The following is a 21,324-nucleotide window of genomic DNA, read 5'->3' on the forward strand; positions in this document are numbered from 1 at the left end:
TATAGATTATCAGATAAAAGATTTTATTTTCTTATATAAATTTTTGACGAAGATCATTTTAAAATATTTGAGTGCAAGTGATTGGCAGTTTTTTTGATGTGTGTATCCAATATTACATTGAAGGGATTAAATTTACTTTTCAGAGCACCGATATGTGAAGATAAATATTTAGACATTTGCTTTCAATGCTTTGATAAGACTCAAGTTATAGTAGGGTGTTATTTTTACCACCTTTTTTACTTTTGTGATTGGTATAAAATAAATGTTTTAATGGATAATAAGTATGCACCATATTTCGCGACATTTATCGTTCTCTGGGGTACGTTTACTATTTATAAGGGAACGTCCATTAATTACGTGAGACGCGAATCGGTGAGATGGGTTCCATTAAAAATCACGAAGTATCACGAGTAGGGTGAGGGTTAAAATAAGATATCACGTGTGTTTGTATTCTAACTGATGACTTAAATTTAATGAATAAATTATTAATATTTTGAAAATTTCAATATTACTTTAGGACTGTAGTGAAAACCACACCATAATATATCACACTCACCTAAATGGAGAGGATGGTGGTGGTCAAAAGGGTGTTTAAAACATCACGCAATTAATGGACGACCCCTTATTTATTAATCGATTTTTTATAACAATAATGCCTTCTTAATGTATGAGTTAAATTTGTTATTATTACTATTGTTTATAGGACTAGTGCTGGCTGTAATGAATATAGTAGTTTGCCTATATCAATAATTATTATTTTATACAGGGTTATTTTCTAATTACCAAAAAAAAAACTATAACAAGAATTATCTTTGTGTATGCGCGCACGCACATTGGTATATTTATTGCAATAGACCAATAAGTAGTTTTTTTGGATAATTTTTCGATGTGTATTTTCATTTTTTATTTTATAAATAAGAGTAAGTAGCGGGAATAAGTGAAACTATTTTTTTGCCTGTTAAATAACCCTGTATATATATATCACTGTAAAAATTAGATTTTTCAAAGATTTACCGGTAAAACCTAGATAATACCTAGATAAGGTAGAGTACGAAAAGCTTTATTTTTTTCGAGCATTTACTACCATAACAAATATAGCCTATTTATATTATATTAATAATAATAATAATAAGCCTTTTATTTAACATGCCATCCTACAGTTATTACAATTTTTTTTTTTTTTTTTAATGAGTAAGAGGTTGTCATGTTCCCTGCTGGGTATAGGCCTCCTCCATGTTTCTCCACTTGTCTCTGTTTGCAGCTGTTCTCATCCAAGCTTTTCCCGCTATTTCTACTATATCGTCTGTCCATCGGGCTTTGGGTCTTCCTCTTTTCCTCTTGCCTCTTTCTGGACCAGACCATAGCGTCACTCGCTTCGTCCACCTGGCATCATCGGAGCGCATCACGTGTCCCGCCCATTTCCATTTAAGGCGCCGCGCCTGCTGTACTGCATCTATTAAATTTGTTCTTTGTCTGATGGTACGACTATTGAGTTTTTGGCTTATTTTGATATTAAGAATGCTTCTTTCCATAGCTCGTTGACAGGAACGTATTTTCGTTATAGTATTACGGTCAAGGATCCATGTTTGGGCGCCGTACAACAAACTCGGAAGTATGGTCGAGTCTAAGACTTTTTTCTTTAATTTGAGAGATAATTTCGACTTCAGTATTTCTTTTAATGACCAGAACTTTTTCCACGCTATTTTTATTCGTCTATCAAGTTCTTCTTTGTGCCTCGTATTCTTTATAGATATTTGTTTTCCGAGATATATATAATTTTCAACGTATTCAATAGGCATTTGGTTTACTGTAATAGGGTCTTTCGGGCCGTTGGTAGTTATTTTTGTCTTCGATGTATTAAGACCGACGTTTTTGCTAGCGTTGCTTAGCTCTCTCAGTACTTCTTCTAATGTGTTAGATGTGTTTGCAAAAAGAACTACGTCATCCGCAAATCTTAAGTTGCTTAGGTATTTCCCATCTATGTTAATTCCTTTTCGGTTCCATTTTAAGTCACTATATATATATTATATTACACAGTGTAATATAATATAAAGCTAATAATGTAGCTTTCCAATTGCAAAATAATTTTTGAAATCGGTCTAATAGTTTTTTCTAGTTTGTTCGTTACAAACAAGAACAACAATAATGAAATACAAATCTTTCCTCTTTATATATTATACTATAGATATATAAGACAGTAAAAGTATATATAGTTATACAATAGATAGATAGGACATCACCGGAAACTAAACTGATATGATAGAAAAGTGTACGTACCTATTATTCTTTGCCCCCCGAGCGAGGCCGGGCGATTCGTGTTTTTTTTATAAATAAAAATGAACTAAGGTTGTTCCCTATGCATCCCTAAACCACTGAATATAATATTGAGATAAAACATTAGTAGTATTTTCTGATATTGCCAAAAAATTTGTTTGATTAGTATAGCCGCCACGTCGCGCCGTCTAGTATTGTATACTAAAACTATGACGGTACCAGAGAATTACATAGAGTTGCATAAAGTGAACGGATAATATAATATAATAACATTTTGTTTAATTTGTGGTGTTATTTATTACTAGCTGTCGCCCGCGACTCTGTCCACGTAGAATTAAAAAATTAAATTATAAGTAGCCTATGTGTTCTTCCAGACCATGTTTCATAACTGTACCAAATTTCATCAAGATCCGTTCAGCCGTTCCGAAGACACCTTTAAACATACATCCATCCATTCATCCATCTATTCATCTAAACATTCGCATTTAGTAAGATAGCAGTATTAGTAAGATTTCGATGTCAAAAGTAATAGTTGAATTAGTTAGTTATTAATACATTTTGTCTAACGTATAAATTAGCGCATTTTATTTTCTAATTTTCACTAGTTACTCAAAACGCTAATTATTGTTAATAAAGAGATGGGACGTAATGCTTGTTAACAATATCACATTACTAAATTAAGTTAGTAATGTTGACAATTTTTTCTTCGTAGAACTGAAATATATTTTTAAAGATTTTGTCGTTTGTAGGTATCTTTTTCACAGCATACTGGTTTGGAAGAGAAAAATATTTTAACTGGATATGGGAAACGCGTAATAAGAACTTCAATAGAAATCAAATAAGGTACTAACATCATGTATATACATGAGTAGTATTTAATACCCTATTCTAATAGGTATTAAGTAATTTTGTAACTATTGGTCAGATCCATAACAGATAGATCTAATATAGGTACAGTAATAACTAATTAATATCTGGAACCCACACATACAGGTATAGGATCATAGCCTGACCAGGAGAATAGAAACCTTATTGCAGGAAAGAAATCCATAATCAAATGATGATAGAAATTTATTATTATCGAACATATATTTAGTTTATATTAGTTATGCATGACTGCTTAGCTAAATCGGTTATTTTCCTTTTTTTTATCCAGACCTGAATTCCACCTCAATCTTGACACAGCCCGAAAATCAAATAAAACGGGCCTTGTCATTGGTATACATCGCGGTTCCAAAATTAAAACCTTGTTATGGTATATTCCTGTCGTAAGTATGTTATTTATTGTTAGTTTTATACATTATTTTTATTTGTTATAGTATCTGTGACGGATCACAAGCTTTGTGGAGGTTTAGGACCTTAATTCCTATCGGTTAAGTTCCATTTATGTTCAGCGATTTTAGTTATTTACAGAGCTGGGCATTAACTCGTTAATCCGTTAATCGTTAATTAACGAAGTTAACATTTTGCTTAACGGATTAACTTTTAAGTTAACTTCAAAAAGTGTTAACGCTTTTGTTAACTTCCGTTAAACTCTACTTCCGTTAATAAAAGTCCGTTAATCGTTAAATTAGAAACTTGGAGACGTGCTGTCATTTTGTTTAAATTACGTGCCACGCCACACTCGTAAAATTTTCGAGAATTTAACGCTTTAACGATTAACGAAGTTAATTTTTTAATTAACGATTTAACGATTAACGAAGTTAACTTTTCGATTAACTGTGCCCACCTGTGGTTATTTACTTTAATATTTTTTTTTAGTTGTAAAAATGAGAATTCGTATAGAGCCAGGCCTGTGCGCCTAAAATATTGTGTTTATCACGTTACTTTTTTACAACCAGCCCAATAATTGGTTGGCTTTAACAACACTTACATATCGTACTTGAGAACAAAATAAAAAAAATATTCAAATATAATTGACTTTCTTTAACTTGACAGGCTGTAACTTATAGTATTAAATTATTAATAACATAACGAATTTTACATAAATAAAATTGCTATTTTGTTTACCCACGTACATAAAACATATGCGCGATAAACCCCGAGTCTGACTGACAACATTCGAATTTAAGTCTATTTTTAACCTATTTTTTTCGTATCTGAGTATATATTCTATATAATAATTTCCATCTTATAAGTTTGGTAATACGAAAGAGTTTATCTTTTCAACAGATTTTATTGGATGCATTTGTTTTATTTATCTTTGCAAGTCGAAAAACGTTGTTTACTATTTCTCCAAACGCACTTATGGTGAGATTGATGGTCATGATGACTGTTTTCGTCGCAGTTCTTCTCATCATTGATTTCGTAAGTTTATATATAATTATTGTAATCTAAGACCCTTCGTACACAAGGAAACGTAAATCTTCGAAACCCAGCAATTTTAGTAGCTAAGCTAGTTACGCAAAATAATGTCATAGAGATTCGCATATTTTTTTCGCATTTTATTTTACTGTGAGGGAATGCCTAACGCATACTTATCTGTCTGGGGAAGACAGACAAGTTATGTCGGGTTTGCACTGACTAAAACCCCACGGTGGCCGCCAACAGCGATAACGGGTGGACACGGGATCTCCATGCGGAACGCAACCGCGACCCCTCTTTGCTTTGGTACTCGACAAGCCCAACTCCTTACATATTTACGCGAATTTTCGTTGTATTTATGGTCCGTCTCAAGGCTGCAGAGGTTCGCATACAGCGCGCCGATATTTTTATCTATAATCGTCAGACAGTCGCTCGCAACCTGTTTGTCAAGATCGTCGTGAAAAATGTTTCTGCAATTATTATATTTTTTTAATCAATTTTTATAATTCAACTATGATATTGTCCTTGCAGTTAGAGCAACTTCCATTGTCATCTTATCTGAGCTATTATTTTGACTTCTTAATACGAAACGACGTCTGCACTTTTTTCTTTTTATTCTATACGTTCATTTTTCGATTTTCACCTTTTCCTCTTCCCTTCTAATTAATAAAATATTTTTGTGGTTATAAAATCATCGTGTTGTATGAAATTCCCATAATTTTACCTCTTTACTAGTTATAATGAGAGTTGAATATTCGCAATTACCAGAGGTCGTTCTAACAAATCTTTTCAATTTCACAGATTCATAGAAAGATTGCGAGTTATATAGTTCGAATGGAAAATCATAGAACCTATATATCGTACAACCGGTCGCTTACAAAACACCAGTACATAATGTGTTTCTCTCTGCCTATGATAGTACTTGCGTGCTATGGATTTCATAAGGTAAATCTTACTTCTTACTAATATTATAAATGCGAATGTTTAGATGGATGTTTGTTTGAAGGTATCTCCGGAACTGCTCAACGGATCTTGATGAAATTTGGCACAGTTGTAGAACATAGTCTGTTTTATAATTCAGTCGAGGTCTAGTTATGTATATTTTTTGTACTATGTACTAACTTAATGTGACCAATCAAGATAAGATTATCGCGTATAGACCATTAGTTCGGTAGTTTTTATCATACTGCTATAAGCTTTATTGCTTTCTTTTAAATTTTTCTTACTAAATCGTTTCTGAATAAAAGAGATATATAAATAGTTGTTATAATTTATAGAAGTTTAATTAAACAATACAGCAAACATTTAACGTACTGCGTCTTATTATCAACCTATTAAAAGATCCAATTTAAAGACTGTCCACTGTGGATAACGTTTGGGGCATAACCATTACAAATTGCACACTGGAAGACTACTTACTTTGTACACGCGTCATGCGCTACCTGAACTTTAGCTTAATGTTATAGGTTCTTTTGAATTTCACAGGCAATTTTTGAATTTCAATTTTGGCGTGGTTATAAAATGGATAATAAATTTCTATTGGATGAAACGTGTGTGTTGACATCGTGCATCAACGAGCTTGCCATTGCATTCACAATTGTTCTACTTTTAAGATTTGTCATATTGAGAAAATTATCCCTTTACTCGAGGTAAGTTAATAATTGTGAGTATTATTGATACTTACTATCTTAATTTACATTTATAATTTGATAGAACTCATGCTACACTTCTTTTCAGTACGACTGATTATAATCAACGTGCGATCGTCCAAAACGTTCCTTGCTGGGAGAGAGAATTCGTTTTACCTCGATTGAAAGAAAGTATCCTAGCAAACAAAATGATGATGCTTGGTAAATTAACTGTGAATCAATATTTTTCTTGGTAATACAATAATTACACTAAACATTTGTCGTGTCGAATGCCGATTTTAGTCATCATACATTTCTCCTTCCCACTATTTCCATCGTCCGGTTAAAATATACATTATGGACGGTTGAGTTGGCGATTGTAGCTTTTATGGCGAACACAATTATATCTAAAGACTTACTAGCCAAAGTTAAAAGTTGCGAAGACTGGTAGATTTTTAGTTATTGAATAAATAAAATCGTGCTTTAGGTTAGTAACGTGTGTGGTCGACAACACTGGTCCTTCGTACCAGTGTTGTCGACCACACACGTTACTCTATAGTCTATTAGCGTTTGATTGGCACCACTCATTATTAAATTAAGTCAAAAAAAAACAAAAATAAATGGTGATCTATATTTAACGACAAATCATATTAGACAACAAGGATGTATGCCATCTTACATTATTTATTTTTCTCATATTAATGGCTGTCATTATTGGAATATGTGACTCTTGGTTACGCTAAGTAAACTTAAGATATCTGGTATCTAGGTATCTAAATAACCTTTTGATTGTATTTCAGTAATTCAGCTCACCTTTATCATCGCCTTCGGTTTTTCCTGTACGCCCACCATAATATTTGTATTGTTCTTTAATATCTACAACATGAGGTTAACATTGTTTTTTATTTAATTACGTATCACTTAAGTTAATGGCTTTACTAATATCAAGCTAGTGAACGTAATAAGACATCAGTTTATTCACTTACAAGTACATAATACGAATATGTTAGTGTAAAGGCACAAACTACGGTGAATATTAGTATTTAACGAAAAAACTAAGATTGAACAAATGGTTTTGGTAAAAGTCCGAAATGTTATGTGATCTTTGTTTATTTCAAGGCTTTACGTCGTTCATTCCATTAATACGAAGAACTTCAAATACACTGGAAATGGCGATATACATCCTATTAACGATATTTTATCTGTCTGTTCGAATAATGCAGTGATAGACGCCAGCAACAACATATGTTGCTCAAATAGGCCGGGTCACTCGGTGCAATACCACGACCTCACAGAAGACAGGTGTGAAGTAATAGCAATTCCGCATTTCGTCTGAAGAGTGTGCGTGTCTGAGGCCTAATTTCAGTACCCTTCCCTTCCCACTCTTTTCTAATAAGGATACGATGAGAAGATAAAGTGGATTTGAACGAGAAGGACTCAAATGAAGGGGAAATATCCCCTTTCTGGTCGCCCCTCAGTCGATTAAGGTAGACAACGCATCTGCAATTGCGGATGTTTATGGGCGCGTCGGTAGCGGTCGCTTCCATATTTCGGTGAATTCAGGTGGCCGTTTGCTTGTTTGCCACCATATTGCCTAAAGGAAAACTACACTTATTCAGGGTAACCTCTGAAACGGGCAATAGCTATTTTTTTTGTCAATGATACTTGTAGCAGATACTCGGCGTTTGATACAGTACACCGGGAACAAGCGTACTCATCTCTCTACCCGACGTACCCACTCAAGTATGATATAATATACATAATGTTAATTACACTTAAATTAATGTTTCAGACGTGATGCAGAATTATTCACACTACACTATCGAAGACCTCTGTTTCTGAAAAACAAATCCTTTAGTATATGGAGTGAAATTTTAAAACTGATGGTTTATTTAGCCATCTTTGTTAACGTGGGTATTGTACCATTTCAGCCAGTTATAGTTTAAGTTTTTGGGTTAGATCGACTTGAAATCTAAGTAACAAATTAATACGAAACAATTTATAATTACAGGTCAAGATATTTATAAGTAAGAATCTTCATAAGGCCCATTTTGACGGAGAGAATTTCCCGCTTGTTTTCGAATTTTTATCGCAAGTAATCATTTTCATTTACGATTATGTCATAAAAGATTCGCAAGTCACTTATTGATGGCTAGGCGATGATTTCACGCGTCTCTTTTCACAACCAAACCATAGTAAAATGATTTTTACTAACGAGAATCTGGTGTGGCATAAATAAAATCACGTATGACATTTTTTCAAGTTCATACGAATATCATATGAATCGGTTTCAACTGTTTTGAGTACGAGATTTCTCATTTTAGTTCGATATTTGAAATTATGTTCGAAGCCAAAAAAACTTTTTCTATATTATTTCGATAATGGTATCTTCGATGCAATAAACTCTCTCCGTCTAAATGCACCTTAAATTACGATAGCTCAATAGGACCCTCCTGTTATTATCACAAAAATGTTTCAAGATTCTTTTCATTATGAAGCTATCATGTTTTTTTTTCTTCGTTTATGCCGCTTTATTTGATTGAACCTACACGAGGTTTTACATAATTGCTGAGACAACTAAAAGCGATCGTAACGCCCTCTTACCGGGCCAGGCATCCTTCTTCTTCTACCTCTACAGCCCTTTGTAGGCCTCCGCTTAGTCCAGCAACTTTTTCCACTTCGATCTATCCGTGGCCAAAAACTTCCAATTTGCTGTGCCAACTTTTTTCACGTCACGAATCACGTCGTCTATCCATCGGAGCTTTGACCTCCATCAACTTCGACGACCTTCAGAATTACTCGCCACAACATACTTAGGTACTCTGGCTTCATCTATTGTTAGAGACAAAAATCAACACTGTGCCGGTGTATCGGCGCAGCACTAGACTTGTCAAATATCAACGCTTACGTCCCCTCTCTAGAGCTAGCTGACACTTGGTTCTGTGAACTTTAGCGCGCAATTCACTCGATATGATCTTGTCGAACAATCTCTAAAACTATTCACTTTATAGAAGTGAAATATCTAGATAATTCTTACACTCTAATACGTCTACTTTCTTCTGTAATGGACATATAGTTCCCACATTCTACTCGCTAGGCAATTTTTCAGTATTCCAGATCTGGGTAACTGAGGGATGTGATGCAAGTAAATTGCTTGGACCGCCATACTTTATAAGCTCGTCAGGAATGATGTCAATACCGGAAATTTATTGTTCTTCGACCCTTTCACACCTATAGAAACTTCCTCCAGGGATGTTGTCGAGATATTAGTTTTAATAATCCTTATTGTTGCTTTTTCGTACGGATCTTCCCAGATGTTCTTTTCCTAGTAGTTGACCGAAATGCTGTGCCCGTCTTTGTAAAAGTTTATTCCGCTTCCCCATTCAAGCAATACACGCTGTTGTTATTGGTCTAAATTCCCTTCTTCCTTTATTTATCTCGTAATTATAATTATAATTAGGTTTTCTATTATGCATCTCCTTTTGCCGTTATATTAGCACGGTGGGTTGTAAGCTAATGATATAGCAATCCAAGTCCTGCTTCTCAGTGACCGCACATACCAGCTACACAGGGTAAAATCTTTAACCGTTTTAAAATTGTCAGGTCGTTTTGTAATAATTCAATCGGATTTATTTGCTTTTCCTTTTGTAATCATTGTTTGGTTTCAAGTGCGCCAGATTAGCCCCCTGCTGATATTCTTGTTTGACAATAACAACATTTTCAGGTGGTGTCATTAGTATGCTCCACAGATACTATCGAAGCATATTTACGTGAGCAAAGAAAGCCGACCGGTAATACGCTTGATCAATATTTAAACCTCTTTTTTAACAACTTTACCCTAATCAAGGTAAGTTCATTTCAGTTCAGTAAATAAATAATTTAGAAATCTTAAAAAATAAGAGAACATCTGGCAGAGGTTTAAGAAAAATCATTTTTTTCTGATGCGACCGCATCTAGATGGTAGAATCATACCCATAAAGTGTGTGAAACGTAATCATTTTAAGTTATACATCGAATCCGATCAAAAGATCAAACTTTGTGTTATTTTATTCCAACAAAAGCGAACATTGAACAATATACGCGAAGGAACCAAAGTTTGAAAATTGCAGATGCGATTGCCTACACTTAAAGGATAGAGGAGAGAATGTACATAAGAAGTATTTTCCCTATCCTGTACATGACCTCCCCTGCAAGATCTGCTTTACTTTCTTATCCTTATCCAGTAGTCCTCTTCCCTTTCCCGACTTTCTCATATATGAAATATAAAAAAGCGGGAAAGAGACTACTGTTTACCTTTGGAAATGAGAGGTTAAATATCCTAGCGAGTGCTGTCAAAAAACAATCCGTGGCCTAGCCAGTTAGCATGTAGTCTTATTTATTTTTATTTTTTTAATGATAAAATGAAGTTTTCAACTTTGTTTTTCTTTCAGGGTGCATATGATCTATGTTATGCCCGAGGTACTTTTTATTTTTATTACTAACATTTTCTTTCATAAAATAGTAGTGATAGGTGAATGATAGGTAGGAATGTTCAAAACACCATAACCTATATTATATATGAAAACCTGAAAAGTCCCCATCGATCCCGTATGCTCTATGCCAGGGATGGCAAACCATGAAAGATCCCCCTCTTGTAGACAATCGGAAAAATGTAAAATAAACATAAAACAAATAAAAATTACTTCGAAATACTAAGATGCTTACAATATCTATAGATCCAGATAGATATTTCTGAAATTACTTCTTTATTCAAAAAATTGGACTAAAAGTTGATTAGCATTCACTTTGGAATTTAGAAAAGAATTTTCACCATTAGGGCCTTATCATACTAGAGGTAGCGGTAGCATGCGCGGACGCGCATCGAATCCGCCCCGCTTACGCAGCAAATACGTCGCGGACGCGCAACGTTTTCGTCGCGTGTTGTCAGCGGGTTTACGACGTATAGTACAATCACTAACAAAATGGATTCCGACGAGGAAACACTGCTGTTGGTTATGTTACTAAATAGTAATGCATCGATGGTAAAGCATCGACGATTTTGGGAGGATCCAGTATCAATTATCCGACTGGATGAGAGCGACTACTTTGTGTTGTTTTGCAAACTAATAAAATATAATCCTAAAACATTTCGTTCCTACCTGCGAATGTCAAAACCTACATTTTATGAGTTGTTGCATCTTATACAAACTGACTTAAGTTTGGCTGGCGTTTGTACGAGAGTGTACAAAATGACGTTCACGCTGCTATTCGTGGCGATCTCGTTGCGCGTCCGCGACGTATTCGCTGCGCATGCGGGGCGGATTCGTTGCGCGTCCGCGACGTATTCGCTGCGCGACCGCTCCGCCTCGAAGCCGTTCGCAAACCGCTAGTATGATAAGGCCCTTAGATGTAGCCTAGATTATAGACTAGCGTAAATATAGTAGATTTAGTATTATAAATAACATATGCATCGCATGTGAACTTTAGTTTTATGTATTTTTCAGCATACATACATATATCAGAGGATATTGACATTAAAAGGGAGGAATTGACTGTCGACGAATTAAAGACTTATCAATATATGTACATATTTATTTTTGAGGTTAGTGTATTTGATTTCTTCAGCTACATTAAATTAATCTTGGATTTCATAAAACAAAGTAGCATTATGTGACGTTTATTTGTTTTCTGTTCTGCTAAGACACAAAACAGATTAAAATACAGTTTTCACAATCATGTATAAACTTTATAGGTCATTTATCACGTTCACGAAATATGTTATATATATATATATATATTATATTATAGTAAATTATGATAAGGTAGATGCTGTGAAAAAATCTATTGGTGTACATATTCGATCTTCCGCAGTCCCCAATTTAATAACCTAACCTTAATTTAAATAAAATACCCACTTGTTGAGGCTCTAGTTGAAATAGCGTAATGTATTGTCTGCTTTTTTAAAACATTTTTAATATAAACTAAATGAAATGTAATGGTACTCGAAACATCTAAAAAAAGAGCCATTATTTAGAATTTCATCTCTCACGTCCATTAAAAAATATGTGTTTTGTGATGATGTAGCCCTATGACTACGACACTACGGGAAAGAATATGAATTAAAAGGAACCTCATTTGTCAAAATCGGTAGGTACAGTTGAGTAGGCTCTAGGCCGTCACAATAGATTTTTTATACAAACAAACCCACATATATAAAAACAAACTTACATACGCGCGAAAAACATTACGCACTTTGTTAGTTGTGCTAAAAATCGCTGGCTGTGTCCGCCGTTCACGACATTTGCAATCCTCTTGAAATGGAGAAAATACCTTTTATAAGGATACTAAGATAAAACCATAATATACGATTCAAAATTTGCTAGCATAAGACAAATTTTATGTAATAAATTTTAAAATTCACAGATTATCATGGCTTCATTATTCCTATTAATGCAATATATATTTTCAATTGACGTTGACGAAAAGGAAATACCAAAAAAACGAGAACAAGAAAATTATGAAGAATCTAGATCAAATTTTGCTACTTAATTGAATGGAGAAATGAACCTATCTTCTTATGATTATTGTTAAAATTGTAAACATAAATATTAAAGGTTTTAGGCATTAATTTACACTTATTTTTTTTTTCTTGGTGACATAAATTATTTGTTTTTTACCCTTAGATTATATTATATGCTAGTCATGGCTCACTCAACCTGAAATTATGGTAATGTGCAGTTCAGCTCACGTTTCACATGTATGAAGCAGATCTGTGAACCGACTCGCAGCTCAGCTCATTTTGTTCTTGCATAGAGTTATGACTTGCATTTCGAGTTGCGAACTAAGAGTAATAACTCGTCAGCTCACATAGGCATGCTAAGATAAAGAATAGTTATATACTTGGTCCTAGTAGGCATGAGCTGGAAGCTGAAAATGTAGTTCTTGAGTCGCAACTCATTGGTTCAAGTTTAAGTGAAATGAATAATTGAACCGGTTCACAACTGATTTACGCACAATTTAACATTTGATTTTAAATGCAAATGTGTATATACCTAATAATATTTCAATGGTTTTAATATTATATACAAAATACAAACGTCAACTCTTTGTAATACTTGTATAGGTAAATAAATTTATCGAAACTTAAATGAATGATTGTTTGTATGTGTTTGGTTTCTGTTTATTTATTAAGGTACTCTTCGCTGTGGGTTTCGACCACTGAAGTATGAAACCCACTGAAGTATGAAACCTATTTGATAGGTCTATGATGAAACCTAAATTATAAAGGTCTATGGCTATGGTTTCGACTGTTTTGACACATATTGTTGTCTCTGTTTTTTCAAAGAGAATGTGAGGGATGACAATAAGTGTCACGCCTTACATTTATTTATTGGAAATTATTATATATTAAATACTTGGGAATCTATTATCCCTAGGAGTTATATTTCAGTGTGATGTGTGATATATACATTAACTCGTCAGAATTTGGGGTAGAGGGTGGAAACATATGGTAACACCGGTTTTCTGTCATGTTACTGTTCCTGTTTTTTTCTGTCAATTCAATTGACATGACACTTGTCACTTGACAGAATTATAATTTCATTTGTATTTGTGCCGTATACCGCAGAATTATCCACAATAAAAAATCCATAAAAATTCATGAAAATTTTAGAAATTATCCCAAAAATAACGAATTTATATATGTTCATGATAAACTTCACATACTTTTCTAGAAAATATTTTACAATTTATCCAGACCATGTCTCATGTCACAGATATAAAAGTTCTTTTTTCTAGGTTGTTTTCTTTTAAGAATGGGTAAGTGAATTCTTTAATATTGTATTCCTTTTAATATTATAAATTCTATTATACAAATAAGAAAAATTCAATATTTTGGTCAGGACATTCTCACTATATTATTTTATCAAATACGATAGTTTTATGATGTAAGCCTGTGTATGGACTCATATCATCATCGGCCTGATATTTTCCGTAAGAAGGGTTACTCTTTCAGCTCAATAATTTATTTGGTCTTTCCCTAACTTTGTACCCATCCTAATTCGACGTCATTACTTTCTTGTATATGCGATCATCTTCTGAAGAGAACTTCACATAATATTTAAAACACCAAATGGCGCCAAATAATATGAATTGGTGTAAGAATTATACTAATCCAGATTTAAATAAGAGTAAAATAAATCATTCAGCATTTTATTAAATATGAACAACCAATAAGAAGTATGATAATTTCAGATCCATCCAGATGGAACCATATATATTAACTAATGTCCCAATAGTGTAATAAAGTTTTGTTATGCTAAAATGCATTTATACAAAAAATTCTTACAGTTTATACTTGTTAGTTTGAAAAATCATCTATTATAATAATTCCATCTTAATTATGACCACCAGTGTAAGCCTTACAATAATAGATAAGAGGCAATATACTAGATGTCTGGGAAAGACATTTATAGCGGAGTACTACAGATGCCTTAGTTGAAAACTTGTTTAATTTTATTACTGATATAACCTTACCTTTACTCAACTTACCTTTTTCAACTCTTGTATGGCATATCAAGTTGCTAGAGGCCTTCAAAGTTTCAAAGTTATTTTCCATTATTTAAATACCTCAAAAACGTTTTAAAATCTTTTATTCATATAGAAAATCATGGTTTTTTGTCTGTTAAGCTACACTTTTTTGTAGCTACACCAAAAAAAAATTTGTGGGTTCAAAAATTCAAATATTAAAACTTATATTATCATAGTTTTGCTAAGATCTGTACAATCTGTGTGATTTTTTTTTCAAAGTATGTAACAATTAAAATTCATTGATTTCAGATTAAGTAGTGTCAGATTTAGTAGGAGGCATTTTAGTCAAGATTCTGATAGAGCACGACAAGTTACACCTTTGCCACCGTTATCAGAGCCAGTGCCAAATTTACCACCAATAGTGTACTCATCGGCAAAATCTGAAGATGCTCTTACTGAAGTTACAGTTTTGGGCAATGGTTTAAGGGTTGCATCGGAAAAGAAATTTGGACAATTTTGTACTGCAGGAGGTTAAGTTCTTTTTTCTAATGTTTTTAATTTAATTGTTCTATAGCTGAAAAAAAAAACTACTATCTTTATTATATACAAGTATGTATTAGTTGAGTTCAATGAAAATAAGATATATGTTTTTTATTTGGAACAACTAACAGTAATAATATAAATAACAGATGCAAAATAATTATGTACCTATCTGCATTATTCACAATTAGGGTAAGTAAATTGATGAGACAAACATATCAGTTGTTAAAAAGTTTGTGATTATAGCCTTATATAGGTAAAATTGTTTAGATAGGTTTGTTACACTTTGTCATTTGCATTGGATTCAGCTATATTAGAGGTGTTTATTCAAAGTTTTTGTTTCAATTCTTTCAGTGGTAATTGATTCTGGGCCAAGATATGAAGTGGATTATCCAAGTGGCATCTGTCATTTCCTTGAAAAATTAAGTTTTGGCGTAAGTATGGCTTTTACAAATAGTATTAACCATATCAGTGATTTTATTTTAAACAAAACTATGCTTATTTTTTTCATTGAATCTGTTCACATAAACATCTACTACAGTGGAACAATGATTAGCAAGAGTCCAAGGGACTGTGATATTTTTCTTGATTAAAAAGGTTTCTCATTTACCCAAGATTCTTGCTTATCTAGGTTCAACTGTTTTTTATCATCATGAGATTTATTCAATATTTTCAAGCACAAACACATAAATACATTTGAAATTTTAGGCCACTCATAAATTCCCTACAAGAGATGTGATGCTGAGGGAATTGGAAAGACATGGTGGCATTTGTGACTGTCAGGGTTCCCGTGACACTACAGTTTATGCCACCAGTGCCGATTCCAGAGGGCTCGAAGCTATAACTCAGGTATCTTTTTCATATACCACTTAAATATTTCAGCGATAACAATTTTTTTATGATCTAGAAAAAAAAAGTAGATGTAAGAAAAAAAGTAATATTAAATAATAAATGATATAAATATCACAATCATTAATATAATTTTGATGTTTAAACTTAACTTTATTGGGATACATATACCTGGGAAATAAGGAGGAAAAGCTGTTATGTACATATTTCTTTAAGGTTTTGGCGGAAGTGACCTTGAGACCGCAGCTGTCTACTGATGAAGTGGAGGCAGCCAGACAAGCTGTTGCATTTGAACTTGAAACACTCTCAATGCGGCCGGAACAAGAAACTATTTTAATGGATATGATTCATGCAGTATGTATTTTTAGCCGACTTCAAAAAGAAGGATATTATCAATTCGAATGTATTTTATTTATGTAGCGAATCCGCCACTGGTGCTCCGATTTTGATAAAAAATATTTTTATCGAAAGGCAGTGCTTGCAGATGGGTCCCATTTTTTCATAATTTTTCAAAATAAATAGATGACTAGTAGATAGTAGATTTTGATTTTAGCTTCAAAATGCGTTGTGAAAATTAGGGACTATTTTGCTTTCAGCGCTTACGTAGGCTAAACTATAGGACCTACATATAAATTATGCTAAATAAAAGTCTGCTATAGCATATATTCTATCTTTTATAGTTTTCTCACAATAACCGTTTTTTTTCTTTAGAAACATCAATTAAATTCATGCCATATTTCCGACGCTATTATAATTTATCAATTTCTTATACTTAATTTTAACCTCCAATTATTTTCTTAGGTTTTATAGAGTTGTTTAAATACTGAGAATTGCTCTTTTTATCACAGGCAGCATACAAAGGCAATACACTGGGTTTGCCGAAGATATGTCCCGTAGAAAATGTTCACAAAATAGACAGAGGTACTATTATAAATTATTTGAAGAACCACTACACACCTGATAGAATGGTTGTTGCAGCTGTCGGAGTAAGTATTATTTTTTATTTCATTATCCTGCCATTGTTTATAGATATGCATTGATGCAGGCTGGAGTTATATCCTATTTTGTCGAATTCAAGTGACCGTTTGTTAGCCAACTTATAATCTTTAAAATAAAGAAAATTGATGTGTATCTAAAAATAATCATGATTAAGTTGACATATAATGTATTTGTCGAAAAATTGTATAAATTTGTTTAGGCATCTAATCGGTCTCTCTGTAGTTTCCTACATTTTTTAATATATTCTATGATGGCAAAAGAGCAAGCCACAACCTGATTTCTGCCTGTAATTGTTTTAGATAAGGAAAGAGTTTGTAATAGGATTTGATTTAATTTATTTTTATTGTAACTATTTGCAGGTAGAGCACGGGCCATTTGTTGAATATGTGCAAAAATATTTTGTAGATATGAAACCGATGTGGAACTCTGAAAGCAATGATTTGATCAAATCAAATGTAGACAAATCAGTTGCAAAGTATACCGGCGGTATTGTACAGGTGAACGAAACCTTTGTATTTTGTACATAGCTATATACTAACTTTTGCTCGGAATATATTGAAAAAAAAAAAACTTAACTACTAGTATAAACATATTTGTTCTTCCGGTGTTCTATATCTCTGTAGTAAGAAACATCCATCCATCCAAACTTTTTCATTTATAATATTAGTGTAGTTACCCTAACAGTTACATATTGTAACGGCCATGTTTGAAATTTGACGTGGGTCTGTTTATTTAATTTAGGCTTTCAATAGGAATAATATATAGGAATCATAATCAAATACTTGTATTTTATATTATAACTTATGTAAAATAATCTAATATATAAAATTCTCGTGTCACAGTTTTCGTCACCGTACTCCTCCGAAACGGCTTGACCGATTCTCATGAAATTTTGTGAGCATATTCAGTAGGTCTGAGAATCGGCCAACATCTATTTTTCATAACCCCCCCCCCCCCATTTTTTAACTGCGCGCGAACGGAGTCGCGGGCGACAGCTAGTTTAGTTATAAAAATATGTTTTATTTTTGTTTTAGGAGGAATGCGAAATCCCTCTGTACCCCGGCTCAGATCTGCCGGAATTATCTCATGTTGTTATTGGAATTGAGAGTAAGTGCTTTTATATTTGTTGTTTAAACTAATCTAATACTATTTGTTATAACATAATAAGGGGTCCAATTTTATATGTACTACACAAAAAAAAATCAAGTAACAATGTAAATTTGCCTTTTTTTGGAACCAAAGACTTTTTTTTCTCACACTGGACAATCCCAGTGTAAAAAAAAGATGTTTTATTACGAACATAACAATTTAGATTTATGCAATAGTTACCCATTTTTGTTTTATCTTTGTGTCATATTTTGTCCAGATCTGATAAGCCGTTTTGAAGTTACTTAAGAACATCCGTCTATCCATCCAAATTTTCGCATTTATAATATTAGTAAGATTTAAAATGAAATAAAATGAGTACTGTTATTGTTTGAGGTTGTTCGCACAGTCACCCTGACTTTGTGGCGACCTGCGTACTCAATATGATGATGGGAGGAGGCGGCTCCTTCTCTGCTGGCGGACCTGGCAAGGGCATGTACACGCGTCTCTACACTAACGTCCTCAACAGGTAAGTTTTGATTCCACCAACCCTGCCACGGCTACTGATCAACTTCATCATTGTCATTCTTTCTTTTTAATTATTACTTACAGTCACAGTCCTACTAAGAGTTTCCCTTAGGGCCCAGTTAACAAGTCGTGTAGATTTGACACGATCAAGTTCTCACTAACGTCTTCGAGACTGACTTACGATGTAGAAGAAACACGAATAAGAAACTAAACAATAAGCGGCGTACTGTCGCGTTTTATATTTCCACTGGGGCGGTATGTCGTTTAGTGGAAAGATTAATTTAGATTTAATACACACAGAAGACAGGCGTGAAGTGGAAGCAATTCCACGTTTCGTCTGATCAGCCTAATTTGAGTCCTCTTTCCCTTCCTATCCTTTTCCTATTACGAAAAGATGGGAAGGCGGAAGAGAGGACGCAAAAGAAAGGGGAAATATTCTCTTTCTGTGCGTCCCCTTCTCCGCTGATTAAAGGTAGGCGACGCGTCTGCATTTGCGGATGTCTATGGGCAACGGTCGCTTCGTTATTTCAGCGAATTCAGGTAGCCGCTTGCTCGTTTGCTACCTTTTGATATAAAAAAATATTAAAGAATGTGTTTGTTTAGATATCACTGGATGTTTAACGCGACGGCGTACAATCACGCGTACGGTGACTCGGGCGTGTTCTGTGTCCACGCCGCCTCGCCCCCAGCCCGCCTGCACGACACGGCGCTGCTCATTGCGCGCGAGCTCTCGGCAATGGCGGGCAACGTCGCCCCCAACGAACTCAGGGTATGTTGTACTCCTCGACATCGAACTTACACCTAACCCTCACTTTTTGTCCTACATTTTAGATTTAGCACTCACTTTTAACCCTAGATCTTACTAATGGCTGGTTGCTTTTCTTGCAACACTACATACTGACTACATAAATACTGGTCTAATATATAAACTACTAATTTAATACTCATCATTATCATCAGCTCACTATGCGTCCCCACTGAAGGGTTCATAGCCTACCCTAATTTTTTTTTTATCAGCGCTATGTCCTCTCTTATTCCCCTAACATATTTTTGGTCAGGAATCTGGGGTGCTGGTTTATCTTTATTGTAAACTTCCATAAAATCTTAAATCTAATATCACAATGTTATTACTATGTCGAGGTAAAAATAATTACATAAAAAAATATTAAAACTAACTTACCCTAAGTTAGAAGTGATTAAGACATAGTCAACTACACTGACCCAGTGCGGGTTAGTTGACTTCACACACACACTAAATTTCTTCTTAGATATGTGCAGTAAGGTTAAGGATAAATGACTAAAATCGAAAATTATTATCTCAATAAAATAATAAATAAAATTTACTATCCTCTCAATTTTATACTAAAACTAGTAAATCCCACGATACATATTTTTGATTTCATACCAATTGTTAAACCTTTTTTTGCAGATACACATAATATAAAACTAACACATTTGCTTGTTTTTTTAATATTAATAAATATATATAATTCATTATAGAGAGCGAAAACTCAGCTGCAGTCGATGCTACTGATGAACCTGGAGGCGAGGCCGGTTGTGTTTGAGGATGTCGGCAGGCAGGTGCTCGCAACCGGCAAGAGGAAACCACCTTCATATTTCATCAACGAAATCGGTAACTATTTTTACTAATTTCCTAATCGTCAAATCATCAGATTTACATATGTCAATGTCATTTATTGTCTATGGATTTATTTCATAAAATATTTGTTATAAGATTATTTAATTGGCGTTTTAAAAATATGAAGACTAATTAATTAATCTTTATTTAAAACTAAGTAATCAAAAATAAATATGAGAAAACAGGTCTCATACAATTTTCTTTAAATGTAAATGGCAACACTACCGTCACCTTATCCTTCTTTGTGCTCATATATCTATATGGGATACAATCGTTATGTATATAATTTGCAGAGAAAATAACAGCAGATGATATAGTTCGTGTTGCGACTACAATGTTGAGTAAGCGTGCGGCGGTGGCGGCGCGAGGAAAACTCACACATTTGCCCACATTCGAGGAAATCCAGGCGAATATGTCGCTGAACAAGAGCGAGACGTCCCCACAGGGCAGACGTCTCAATTTATTCCGCGCCTAAATGTGCACTCATCTCTAGATCTAGATTTTAATTTTATTTTGGCTGATTGTTTAGAAATAAAATAATTTTAATTGCTTTATTGACATTTCATTTAATAATTAGGTGTTGCCCGCTACTCAGTGCAATATTAAAAAAAAACTCTAAGAAGAATCTCTGTTCATCCTGGTCCATTCTGTTGGTGTGGGATTACAAATAACAACCGTCCATCCAAACTTTCGCATTTATGACATTAGTAAGATAGTAACAGTTTAAATCTCTTTTAATGAATTAGATATGCCTTTGATTGTTTAGAGTAGATGAATCTTTACATCTTACTAATATTATAAATGCGAAAGTCGGATGGAATGATATTTGTTATTATGTATCTCCAAAACAGTAAAAAGAATCTTGATGAAATTTGACCCAGATGTAAAGCATAGTCTGGAAGAACAAATAGGCTACTTATTTATTTATTTTCAATTCCGCACGTACAATGCCGTGAACAAAAGCTAGTT

General features: G+C 33.7%; 2 protein-coding genes across 2 annotated transcripts; both read left to right on the forward strand.

Annotated features, from left to right (window-relative positions):
- Nucleotides 1-253: 253 nt before the first annotated feature.
- LOC106720395 (anoctamin-7-like) lies at nucleotides 254-12,800 on the forward strand. The gene is made up of 13 exons (XM_014515086.2): nucleotides 254-319; nucleotides 3,024-3,117; nucleotides 3,431-3,542; nucleotides 4,447-4,581; nucleotides 5,380-5,523; nucleotides 6,064-6,227; nucleotides 6,316-6,428; nucleotides 7,007-7,094; nucleotides 7,999-8,116; nucleotides 9,931-10,053; nucleotides 10,637-10,664; nucleotides 11,690-11,787; nucleotides 12,609-12,800. Exons 1-13 carry the CDS (start codon nucleotides 271-273, stop codon nucleotides 12,732-12,734), a joined length of 1,392 nt encoding a protein of 463 aa, XP_014370572.2. The 5' UTR covers nucleotides 254-270; the 3' UTR covers nucleotides 12,735-12,800.
- A 1,034-nt stretch (nucleotides 12,801-13,834) lies between these two features.
- LOC106720444 (mitochondrial-processing peptidase subunit alpha) lies at nucleotides 13,835-20,894 on the forward strand. Its single transcript, XM_014515148.2, has 12 exons — nucleotides 13,835-14,003; nucleotides 15,024-15,244; nucleotides 15,609-15,688; nucleotides 15,963-16,103; nucleotides 16,320-16,457; nucleotides 16,952-17,089; nucleotides 17,462-17,599; nucleotides 18,137-18,209; nucleotides 18,585-18,717; nucleotides 19,320-19,485; nucleotides 20,217-20,349; nucleotides 20,649-20,894. Exons 1-12 carry the CDS (start codon nucleotides 13,945-13,947, stop codon nucleotides 20,828-20,830), a joined length of 1,602 nt encoding a protein of 533 aa, XP_014370634.2. The 5' UTR covers nucleotides 13,835-13,944; the 3' UTR covers nucleotides 20,831-20,894.
- Nucleotides 20,895-21,324: the final 430 nt, after the last annotated feature.

This window comes from Papilio machaon, chromosome 3, assembly GCF_912999745.1.
Source record: "Papilio machaon chromosome 3, ilPapMach1.1, whole genome shotgun sequence".
Taxonomy (NCBI): Eukaryota; Metazoa; Arthropoda; class Insecta; order Lepidoptera; family Papilionidae; genus Papilio; species Papilio machaon.

Bases quoted from the DNA above. Each gene is read 5' to 3' on its own strand.
- LOC106720395 (XM_014515086.2), top strand. From the start codon at position 271: ATGGATAATAAGTATGCACCATATTTCGCGACATTTATCGTTCTCTGG. The intron at 320-3,023 runs GTACGTTTACTA...TGTCGTTTGTAG, and splicing joins GACATTTATCGTTCTCTGGG to GTATCTTTTTCACAGCATAC. The intron at 11,788-12,608 runs GTTAGTGTATTT...TAAAATTCACAG, and splicing joins TGTACATATTTATTTTTGAG to ATTATCATGGCTTCATTATT.
- LOC106720444 (XM_014515148.2), top strand. From the start codon at position 13,945: ATGTCTCATGTCACAGATATAAAAGTTCTTTTTTCTAGGTTGTTTTCT. The intron at 15,245-15,608 runs GTTAAGTTCTTT...CAATTCTTTCAG, and splicing joins ACAATTTTGTACTGCAGGAG to TGGTAATTGATTCTGGGCCA. The intron at 17,090-17,461 runs GTAAGTATTATT...AACTATTTGCAG, and splicing joins TGGTTGTTGCAGCTGTCGGA to GTAGAGCACGGGCCATTTGT.